Consider the following 12,177-nt stretch of genomic DNA (forward strand, 5'->3'; position numbering starts at 1 on the left):
GCATCTGGGTTGGTTCCAGATTCTAGCTATGACAAATTGTGCTGTGATGAACATTGTTGTGCTGGTGGCATTACTGTGATTTTGTTTGTGGTCTTTTGGATAGATACCCAAAAGTGGGGCTGCTGGGTCATAGGGGAGTTCTATATTTAGCCTTCTGAGGAATCTCCATACTGCTTGCCAGAGTGGCTGAACCAGTTTACATTCCCACCAACAATGAAGTAGGGTTCCCTTTTGGCCACATCCCCTCCAACAATTGTTATTGTTAGTCTTCTTGATATATGACATTCTTACTGGGGTGAGATGGAATCTCAATGTTATTTTGATTTGCATTTCTTTTATGGCCAGTGATGTAAAGCACTTTTTCATATGTCTCTTGGCCATTCTCATTTCCTCATCAGAGAAGTCTCTTTGTAAGTCTTTAGCCCACTTGATGAGGGGGCTATTGGTTCTTTGCAGTTTTGTTTTGGAAGAAGGTAATTTTTTTAGTTCTGCATATATTTTAGAGATGAGGCCTTTGTCCGTTGAATGGCCAGTAAAGATCTTCTCCCAGTCCGTGGGCTTTCTGTTTATCTTGCAAGCTATGTCCTTTGCCGTGCAGAAGCTCTGCAGTTTGATGCAGTCCCATTTGTCCAACCTTTCTTTGATTTGTAGCCTTTCTGGGTCATTGTTAAGGAAGTTCCGTCTTGCGCCAAGGAGCCCAAGTGTTTCTCCTGCTCCTTCCTTTAGTGTTTTCAGGGTGTCTGTTTTGATTTCGAGGTCTTTAATCCATTTGGAATTGATTTTGGTGCAGGGTGATATATAAGGATCTAGTTTTAGTTTGTTGCATGTGTTGAGCCAGTTTTGCCAGCACCATTTGTTAAAGAGGCTATCTTTCTTCCAAACTATTGTTTTAGCTCCTTTATCAACAAGCAGGACTCCTATCTCCAATGAACCACCAGAAAACCAGATGTAGAGGAGTGTAGTGGAAGAGCGCCAGCCTTAACCAAAAACAAAGGGATAGTACCCAGGCTCTGAATTCCCAGTACCAGCACACACATTCATGCAAAGTACCCTAATGAGTAGAAAATGAACTAGAAATAATACTCCTTTGAAAAGTGATGGGAGCCTAGTCTGGCTATATTAAATAGTAAACTTCCTAAAGAATGCTTATCATAAAATGTTTTTCCAGCCCAGCACCTAGGAATAATGCTGTAATTTTATTTATTTATTTATTTATTTATTTATTTATTTATTTATTTATTTATTTTTGCCAGTCCTGGGGCTTGAACTCAGAGCTTGGGCTCTATCCCTGAGCCTCTTTGTGCTCAAGACTAGAGCTCTACTACTTGAGCCACAGAGCCACTTCTGGCCTTTTCTGTTTCTGTGGCACTGAGGAATCAAACCCAGGGCTTCATGCATGCTAGGCAAGCACTCTACCATTAAGCCACGTTCTCAGCCTGAATATGTTTTTAATAAATAAAGAATGACTCTTGGCTACACACCATGGCTCATATATAATCTATAGCTCCTAGGAAGGCAGAGATTAGAAGAATTACAATTTGAGACCCATCTGGGTAAAAACATTCTTGAGACCCCCATCTCAACCAGTGACTGGTCACAGCAGTACACAGCTGTCATCCCAGCTGTGTAGGAGGCTCAGATTGGGAGGATTGTGTTTCCAGGCCAGCCTGGGAAAATTGTTCACAAAACCCCACCTCTAAGGCAAAGACTGGGCATAGCATGTGCACACATCATCCCAGCTACAATGGGAAGTATAGACCGGGGGATTGTAGTCCAGGCAAGCCCAGGCAAAATGCAAGACTACCAAAGACACCTACAATCCTAGCTACTCTCGAAGCTGAGCTCTGAGGATCGTGGTTTGAAACCAGCCCAGGCAAGAAAGTCTGTGAGACTCTCCTCTGCAATTAACTAGCAAAGAAAGCTGGAAGTAGGGCTGTGCCTCAAGCCAAGTTAGAGCAAGAGACCCTAAGTTTATGCCCCCATGCCAGACCAAAATAATAATAACAATAACCACCACAGCAAAAGTGAATGTAAACATATCTAAAGTGGTGGAGCACCTGCCTTGCAAACATAAGGCCCTGAGTTCACACTCCAGTACTATAAAGAGAGACAGACTGACAGACATAACAAACTCCTCCTCGCAAAATTCAGGAAACTGAAAGCTTTGTGAGACTTAAGATGGGATTGGGGCAAGCTGAACCCTTCCCATTGGCTGTGAATTGATAATGGCGTCTGCCTGCTATGATTGTGAAGCATGCCATGGCCAGATGTGCGAGTCTTCTTGGTGCTGGTTCCTCTTCCGTTTTTCTGCTTGGGATATGAGCAGGTGCTGGCGTCTCGGCTGCTTGATTTGCCTTTGTTGTAAAGAAGAGCAGCTGGGCAGCTCGAGGCACAGGACCGTCCTGGTGCCGCGTACTCGCCCCTGTCACTCCTGCTCTGCCTCGTGCTCTGCCAGGCGTGAGAAGCAGGCTCCTCTCCTCTCTGCATCTCAAATCTGTGTCTCGTCAGAGGACAGCCGCTTCTTGGCACTGCTGGGTGATGTTGTTGTACGATTTATCACGAGTGGAATGGCTCGTGCCAGTTGAGAACACACAAGAGGAAAGAAACTTGGCTTCAGCCTGTCATGGCATTTTCTTTCATTCATATCTGTTTCAATGTAGTCTCTTTGGCAATGATGACGCCCCAGAAATGAGGTTATCATCATTCACACGGCCCAAAATAAGTGTTTAGTAACTACGGAGTGACTTCTAAGCTGTAGGGCCTCTTCACTAAGGCCTGTGTGCCTTCATACTTTTTTTTTTTAATTGAAATCCTTCTGGTCTCTGACCACATGAGACAAATGTCAGCCTCCCTCCCTGTAGGTTGTGGGTGTCTGGGGAGAGAGGACATGTGTCGCCGGATGTCAGGATACTGTCAGCTCAGAGCAGCCCAGTTCATGTACAGCTTCTTTCTGTCAGAATACATGTTCTGGACCCAGGCGTGGAGAATGTGCAGACAACATGTTGTTTCTCAGGCCCATTGTGTCCACCCATCCGTTCTTCCCTCTGATCAGGATACAAGTGAGTTAGGGAGGGGTCTTCAATTTGAGGGGAATACGCATCATCACTTAAAGCAGGCTGTATTGCTCGTAGATATGCAGAGGTCTCTGTTGGCTTGCATTTATCTAAGCTCTGGTGGTTCACGCATGTAATCCTAACCAAACAGGAGACTGAGATCTGAGGATTGGGGTTCAAAGCCAGTATGGGCAGGAAAGTTCATGAGACTCATTTCCAATTAGTCACCAAAAAGCTAAACTGGCTGGGTGCTGGTAGCTTATACTTGTTAAGCCTACCTACTCAGGAGGTTGGGAGCTGAGCGGTGCAGTTTGAAGCCAGCCTGGATAGGAAAGTCCATGAGACTCTTATCTCTGATGAATCACCAAAAAGCTGGAAGTGGAGCTGTGGCTCAAGTAGTAGAGCACCAGCCATGAGTGAAAAAGCTGAAGGATGATGTCCAGACTCTCAGTTCAAGGACCAGCACACACCACACACACACACACACACACACACACACACACACACACACACACACACATATCACACACCCCAGGGAAAATTGCATAAATAGGGGTGCACATCAGAACTCAATCCTTCTTGTTTGTTTTATTCTCCCCCTGACTCTTGCTGCTTCTTCCGGTAGCTAGGTGGTTATGAGGGTGTGATTGTCTGATTCAGTGTCTTGGAGGGGAATTGCCACAGCAAAGATTCACGCAGACTCTTTATAACATCTTGTAGCTCTAACACTCCAAGGAAAGCTGTGTTTGCTGGCAGCATGCAGCTGCTGGCCGGCGTGAAACTTTGTACTGGAAGGACCTTAACCAACCACCCACACTATGAAGACAATGGCCTCCGAGAGCGGACCAAAGCGGTGAGGCCCCTCGCTGCCTTTTCTCATTTCTTGCAAACCCAGGGTGGGGCTCCATTGCCCGGGTGCGGCTGAAGATGGAGCTTCTGCTGCCTGCCTCCAGCCTGCAGCCCAAGGCAGAGCCAGAGTGGAAGAGTCCAGAAGCATCTCTCTCCTAATCTAGGCTTCACTCCATCTCCATCTACCACTTGCTCTACTCCATGAGATAGGTTGATGAGAACCCTTAGGTGGCCACCGCCGGCAGCTCACGCCTGTCATCCTAGCTGCCCAGGAGGCTGAGATCTGAGGATCCCAGTTCAAAGCCAGCCCATGCAGGAAAGTCCAGGAGACTCTTTTCTCTATTCAACCAGCACAAAGCCCAAAATGATGGCTCAAGTTGTAGAGCACCAGCCTTGATTAAAAAAAAAAAAGCTAAGGGAAAGCATGCAGGCCCTAAGTTCAAGCCCCAATAACAGCACCCCAAAAAAAAAAAATTTTTATCCGAGACTGTAGCAATCATGACCTTTGACTCTTAGACCTCCTTCAAGACTGGAAAGAAAGCTGCTTCCCTTTCCGTGAGCACCCCAGCTAAGAGCTGCAGGCCCCCTAAACTTGGGAGGACAAGGGGTAGGCATGCAGGCTCTGGTTCTCCTGCTGCTCTGATGGTGTATGCTGTAATAACAGTAAAGTAGTAAGAACCCTACCCCTCCCCCCAGGGGGGGCTTCTCCCTAGGTGTGTTGCCAGATGAGTCTCTTCCTCTCCCCCGCCCACATCAAGGCCCCTAGGCTGTCTGATGGCCCCAGCTGCCCATGTCATTTGCCCTCATTAAGCATTTGGCACAGTGCATTTCCCAGTCCACATGTGTCTGGACCCTGAATGCAGGTGGATTGGGCATGTGTGACTCAACTCACTGGCACTCTTCCCTGAGGGCATAATTACAGTATCCATCTGCAGGGCTGCAGATGACACAGACAGACAGACACAGACATACAGAGACAGCCCACCTGCCCATGGTGGCCTAGACCTGGGTGATCACTCCTTTTCCTCTGTCAACTCCCAGGCGACTGAAAGATGTTTTCTCCCTCCCTAGGTCTATCAGATCTACGCCAAGAGGTCCCCGGAGGACGTGCATGCGCTCCTGAGGTCCTTCGGTGCGGATTACGTCATCTTGGAGAACAGCATCTGCTATGAGCGCAGGCACCGCCGGGGCTGCCGCCTGCGGGACCTGCTGGATGTCGCCAATGGACACGTGAGCCCATGGCCTGCCAGCAGGGGACTGTGCTGGGGGCAGGGGAGGGGGGCCTCTGTCTTGCATCGGGGTGATGCAGATCTGTTTCTGCTGGGAAGGTGTTTTATCTGTTGCAATGAGTCTGTGGGTCTTCTGCAGACACCTGCCCTGCTCTTCACATATGGGAGAGAGGACTCGTCCCTCCTACACTTAGATTCCCATTTCTCCTCAAATGGCAGCTCTGTTTTGACTGTTGTACAACATGTGGCTTTGCAGAAAAATAATTTTTTTTAAGGATTTTACTGCAGAACAGCTTTGAAGCCACCTGCTCACAGCATTTTTAAAAGTTGTTATTGTTATTATAAAGGTGATTCAAAGAGGTTACAATTAGCTAAGTCAGGTAGAGTACATTTCTTTTTGTCACCCCTTCCTTCCCTCTCTTCCAGTTTTTTCTTCCCATTCCCACCCACAAGTTGTAGAGTTCATTTTCCACGTAATGTCTAGTGAGTACCACTGCTGCATTTGTTCAACCTTTGTCCCTCCATTTCTTTTTTTTTTTTTTTTGGCCATTCCTGGGCTTGGACTCAGGCCCTGAGCACTGTCCCTGGCTTCTTTTGCTCAAGGCTAGCCCTCTGCCACTTGAGCCACAGTGCCACTTTTGGCCATTTTCTCAAACCTAGGACTTCATGTATACGAGGCAAACACTCTTGCCACTAGGCCATATTCCCAGCCAATCCCCGTGTATTTTAGATCTAGCTTCCACATAGGAGAGAAAACATTCACCATTTTTCAAAGCATTTTTTTATTTTTATTTTTTGACAGCATAGGCATTTGAACTCAGAGCATCTAACTTGTTAGGCAACCATTCTACCATTTAAGCCATGCCTCCAGCCCTTTGTGCTTTCATTTTTTCTTCAAACAGGTTCTCACAATGATGCCCGACTGGCCTGAGCTGTGACACTCCTATTTACACTTCACATAGAGCTGTGACTGACAACAGGCCCATGTGACGACGTCCTGCTTTTTATTGATTGAGATGAGATCTCACAAATGGTTTTGCCCTTCGTCTTCAATAGTATATTATACAACTACTTAAAGATAATAAAAAATATAATTTAAAAATATTTTTAAACAAGTTTTTGCCAAGGCTGGCCTCATACCATGATCCTCCTGATCTTACTCGTAGCTGGAATTATAGATAAGCATTTCTTTTCTTTTCTTGTCTTTTCTTTTTGGGTGCTGGGATCAAATCCGGGACATTGCACTTGCTAGGCAAGTGCTTTGCCACTGAGCTACATCCCAGCCCTAGCATTTCATTCTTAAGCAAACCCAGTACCTATTCACATTCCCGTTGTCTCTTATGTGATGTATTCATTCACTCATTATCAAGCATGGTCATATATACATGTAATCCTGGCATTGGAGAGACTGAGGCAGAGGAGTTGGGCATTTTAAGTGCATCATGTTCTACATAGACATGTCTGATAAAGATGGATGGATGGATGGATGGATGGATGGATGGATGGATGGATGGATAAATAAATAAATAAGAGTTGGATGGATATTTAAATAGATCATTTGATCATAGAGATAGATGATAGACAGACAGACAAATAGGTAGAATAGATACTTCTCTCCCCACACCCCAGTCTTAACTTGCATTTGTTTTGACATTAGGTGATGGACGGCCCAGGAGAGAATGATCCAGATCTGAAAGCTGCAGACCACCCTCGCTTCTGTGAGGAGATCAAAAGGAACCCGCCTCCCTACTCAGCCCACTTCACTAGAGTGTTTCAGAACAAGACCTTCCACGTCTACAAACTGTCCACAAACAAGTAGCGGAGATGCCTGCCCGGTCCCTTCGTTTTTTTCTCACAGGGAGACTGCAGTGATCTGGGGCTCCGTGGCCCAGGCTTCCTGTGCGAGGCGGTCTCCCGTCCCTGAGAGCTGTGGCCTGAGACATCCTACAAGTTTCCCGCAGCATCAGCGTCTTCGGAAGCATCTTCCAGCAGGCTTTAGGCGCTTTCCTGTCTTGTGTCTCTCTGTTCCATGTGCCATTTCTGTCTTTCTGGGTCCAGATTTGAAAGGCGTTTCATTTCAGGCTGACGATCTTTTCTTGGGACCACTCTGGTAGATTGGGATTAACAGAAAGAATCAAATTATTTAACAGGATTACACTAGAGAAGAGCAGTTGGTGGCTTTTTTAAAAGCTTTTTTTTTTTTTTTTAAGCCAGGCTCCCAATGACTCATGCCTGTCTGTAATCCTAGTTAGTCAGGAAGGCTGAAATCTGAGGATCATTTTTTAAAGTGAGTCCCAGCTAGAAAGCCCAGGAGACGCTTACCTCCAATTAACCAATAAAAGCCAGAAGTAGACTTGTGGTAGATCACTAACCTTGAGCAAAAAAAAAAAAAAGCTCAAGGGCAACACCCAGGTCTTGAGTTCCAAGTCCCAGGACCAGCGCGCACGCGCGCACGCACACACACACACACACACACACGATTTTTTTTGTTCTGTGTCACTGAGTATTTTCTAATGTTCTTCACCATTGTAGTTTTAATGTGAACAGAAAAAAAAATCATGTCAGGTTTTTATATGTATCTTAAAGTATTTTGTTGTACTCTATCTGAAATGTTTTCAGTTTTCTAATATTGTCATATATGAAGGAAAATGTTGTCTGTATGTCTGTGTGTCTGTAAAAGTTGGACATAGATTATGTGTCCCAAGGCTGGGAATATGGCTTAATGGTAGAGCACTTGCCTAGCACACATAAAGTCCTGGGTTCTATTCCTCAGCACCATATAAACAGAAAAAGCCAGAAGTGGTGCTGTGGCTTAAATGGTAAAGCACTAGCCTTGAGCAAAAAGAAGCCAGGGACAGTGCTTAGGCCCTGAGTTCAAGCCCCAGGAATGACAAAAAGAAAAGAAAAAGAAAGTGTGTCCCCAGTTCTGTGTGGCACCACCCCTCAAGAGGCAAAACTATTGGGGGCCACGGAGAATTTGTGACTTTTATTCTTTTAAAACCTATTGAATATTCTCTCTTGCAAGTGAAATGCCAGTCTTGCTTCATTTCCTACCCATTTCACCTTACTGGGTTTGCAAAATTTTTAGCCTTTGTTGTAACTTTTATAGCCTAGAACCTTGGAAAGCGTGGGACTGCTTTTGAAACATTCTATCTTGCCAAGGTGACTGCTCAGTCAGCATTTCCATGCAAGTTAGTCTAACTTGTGCTCTCCAACCTTAGTGAGCAGATCTTGGTGACATCATTTTCTTCTTCACCAAAAGATAGCCAAGTGCCTCTAAGCCATGCTTGTCTGTAGATGACCCCCCCCCAAAAAAAAAATCATATGTACCTACTCAAAATTTGTAATAGTTGCTTTTTTATCAACTTGTCATTTATAATAATAGAGACGTGTAAAAATTGCTGATAAAAAGCATTTCCTGTACTTAATTTCATCAAGATGGCTATTGAAGCCCAGCACTGGTGGGTCACTCCTGTAATCCTGGCTACTCAGAAAATGAGATCTGAGGATCTTCCTAGGAAGCCAGCCCCGGCAGGAAAGAAAGTCCATGATACTCATATCTCCAGTTAACCAACGAAAACCTGGAAGTGGAGCTGTGGCTCCAGTATTGAGTGAAAAAAAAAAAAAAAAAGCTCAGGGACAGGCCCCAGGACTGGTAACTTTGTTCCCTGTTCTTGCCAGTTGGGAAGGATTTCAATGTTGTTCCTGGCAGTTAGACTGAAGTAAATTGCCATAGGCACAGAGATGGAAATGGATGTAGATTTCTATTTCTAGTTACTACTTTCTAAAAATTCTTTAACTTGTCTTATAGAGCACAGGAGACTCTGCTTTTATCAAAAACATATTTAAAGAAAAAGGACAAAGTCAGCAGCTCACGTCTGTAATCCTGACTCCTCAAGAGGCTGAGAGCTGAGGATCGTGTGGTTCGAAGCAATCTTGGGCACAAAAGTCCATGAGACTCTTATCTTCAGTGAACCACTAAGAAGCTAGATGAATGGTAAATAGCCAGCCTTTAACAAAAAGGATAAGGGGCAGCACCCAAGCCCTGAGTTCAAGCCTCGGTACTGACACACACACACACAATCTGTTACTTTTTCACATATTTTAAATTTCCCTATTTGTATTAGATCATTTGGGAATTTTGATTCTTGGTGTACAAAGAATAATGTACTTTGATTTTTTTGTCACCACTACATGGGCAGTGACTTTATTTTTCTTTCATCATGCCATCATTGCCAAAACATGTAGCGTATGCTCTTTAGGAAAAACAAAAAAATTGCGAGACAAACTCCACACTCTTTTCCAGAACACTGTGAGCATGTACATAAGTTTTTATTTCCTGAACAAACTCCTCAGAGCACAATGGGAGATATGTTTAGCACCTGCGGTATCCTGTGTCCAGCCCGGCTCTGGTGCCCAGCGTCTGCCCGAGACCCACGGCTTAGCCACCCCCACCACACCACATGACTTTCAGGGCTGTTTCAATTTTGGTAATAACAATTGGTTAACAGAAGTACAATAGGTCCTGGGCGCTGGTGCTCATGCCTATAATCCTCACTACTGAAGAGGCTGAGAGATCTGAAGATCACGGTTCAAACCCAACCTGGTCAGGAAAAATCCATGAGGCTCATCTAATTCTCCACCAAAAAGCTGGAAGTGGAGCTATAGCCCAAGTGGTAGAGCTCCAGCCTTGAGCAAAAAGAAGCTCAGAGATAGTGCCCAGGCCCTGATTTCAGACTCTAGTACTATTAGCAAGTGAGTGAACTGTTGAGTATTCTGAGCAACACGTCTGCACTTGACGTAGTTACTCGGTGTCCAGCTCCTGCTGCTGGTCATGGCAGGCAGCAAAGGCTACACTTGGAGAGGTCCCTGCCACTTCTACAACAGAGCCCATAGCACAGGGCCTGGTCAGAGGGGCTTTTACAGTGAGGACCAGACTAGAGATTGAGTCCACTTGCTTAGCATGGAGAGATGTTTCTGACCTGTGAACATTGATTCCCTGGCGAAGAGCACGTGTATGTGTTTGCTTTGGTCTACAATCTTTATTTCTCAATGAACTAAAAAGACAAAAAAAAGTTCATTCCAAGTAGCTTTCGTTAACATGCCCAAATTGCTGGGCATCAGAGACTCACACCTGTCATCCTAGCTACTCAAGAGGCAGAAGTCTAAGGATCTTGGTATGAAGTCAGCCTGAGCAGAAAAGTCCATAAAATTCTCATCTCTACTGGACCAGCCAAAACCAGAAGTAGAGTTGTGGCTCACGTGGCAGAGTGCCACCCTTGAGTGAAAAAACAGCAAGAGAGGCCCTGACTTCAGGCCCTAGAACTTGCACGTAAACACACCCACACACAAGTCCACATTTTAGCTCATCTCTACCTACTATCTACTTGAATTGTCAGAAAAAATGTTTTAACTCAGACCTTGGAATGAATAGGGAGATGTTCGAATGTGCTCAGATTATATGTGTTGGCTCATGGGTTCACAAATCCTTTCTCATGTGACCAGCCTCCGTCCTGGGAGAGAGTTTAGATCTGCTCAGGGGTTGGGTGGGAAAGTATCAGGATGAGTGGGATTAGAGGCATGGCTCAGGTGGTAGAGCACCTGCCAGTGAATGAAATCATCAGACACCAAGCTTGAGTCCCAGTCTGGGGGTGGGGAATGGGGAAGAGATCAGAGAGTGGCTTCTTTTCTTAGATGATTTTTCTGATTTGTTCATCTTCTGGGTAAAACCTTACAAAGAGCTTTTATAATTTGTTGTACTAAATTGTATTGAAATTATATACTAAATAAAGCTCTTTTAGATTACACAAGATTGTGTGTCTTCCATGGTCTTTGAAAAATAAATGTCAGGGGGCCTGCTGAGAGAAGTGGGTGTGTATGGAAGGAATTAAATGTCAATGTTAAAGGAATTAAGTTGGGGGGTAGAGGTTGTTCAACATGGGGCTTGAACTCGGGGCCTGGGTGCTGTCCCTGAGCTCTTTGCTCAAGGCTGGTACTCTACCTCTTTGAGCCACAGCTCCACTTCTGGTTTTCTGGTGGTTAATTGGAGTTAAGAGTCTCATAGCCTTTCCTGCTTGGGCTGGGTTTGAACCAGAATCCGTAGCTCTCAGCCTCCTGAGTAGCTAGGATGACAGGCCTGAGCCACCAGGGGCCAGTGGTTGCTTATTTCACTTGAATCTCAATGTTAGACTCCAGATTTCTAAAGAGAAGGCTACTATATACCAGTAGGATTTATTTTCCGGGATATAAATATAGTTTGTCTCGCCTTTAAGAACAATTTCTATCAAAGTATTCATCCTTTTGTTTGTGTGCCAGTGCTAGAATTTGAACTCAGGCCTGGGCACTGCCCCTTTGCTTTCTTTTGCTCAAGGCTGGCTGCCACTTGCACCTATGTTTCCATGCTGCATTTTCTTCTTTTATAGCAGGGAGGATAATAACGCACCTGTGAGGTGAGTTAGGCTATTTAAAGTTCTAGGCCCCCTACCGACCCATGGCTAGTACAGTTGAAGGAGCCTGCGGGATGTTACTGCTGTCATTTATCAAAATAGAGGCGTGGTCCGATACCAGCAGCTCACAACTACAATCCTAGCTAGTTGGCAAGTAGAAATCTGGAAGATCACAGTTGGAGGGGAGGGGAAGAAAGGGGAGGGCCACGGGCCAACAGGACGGGAGGCGATTGTCAAAGTGACACCATCCTTGCTGATGCTAAGTGCGTAGGCAATGCCCAGGGTGTACCCCAGCACACAGACAAGCGGCTGATTGTCGTTGTTGTTAAAAGAGAGATTCAGGACCCCACTCAGTAATTAGAACAGCGGTGTGCTAATTAAGGCTTATAAATGTAATGAAACTATTAGCATTTCTCTTGCAAGAAAAGGTGGATTTTTTTCCCCTCCAGGAAATGACACCTGTGAACAATTATCTCGCTTATTGCTATTAAGATTATTTACATAAGTTGTGTTTATTTCCTTCTCAGCACTGTTAATGATTTCTTTCAACACCTGATCTCACACTAGGTTTCTTTCTCTGGGACATGGCTGGAGAGTATT

General features: G+C 45.1%; 1 protein-coding gene across 2 annotated transcripts in view; it reads left to right on the forward strand.

Annotated features, from left to right (window-relative positions):
- Dpy19l3 (dpy-19 like C-mannosyltransferase 3) overlaps window positions 1-7,490 on the forward strand; it is a 47,520-nt gene extending 40,030 nt beyond the window's left edge. For both annotated transcript variants that reach the window (XM_048369309.1, XM_048369311.1), the window contains exons 17-19: window positions 3,774-3,906; window positions 4,974-5,132; window positions 6,789-7,490. In XM_048369309.1, the coding sequence (XP_048225266.1) occupies window positions 3,774-3,906; window positions 4,974-5,132; window positions 6,789-6,950 (454 nt within the window). In that variant the 3' untranslated portion in view covers window positions 6,951-7,490. The remainder of the gene's footprint in view (window positions 1-3,773; window positions 3,907-4,973; window positions 5,133-6,788) is intronic.
- Window positions 7,491-12,177: the final 4,687 nt, after the last annotated feature.

Source organism: Perognathus longimembris, chromosome 20, assembly GCF_023159225.1.
Source record: "Perognathus longimembris pacificus isolate PPM17 chromosome 20, ASM2315922v1, whole genome shotgun sequence".
Taxonomy (NCBI): Eukaryota; Metazoa; Chordata; class Mammalia; order Rodentia; family Heteromyidae; genus Perognathus; species Perognathus longimembris.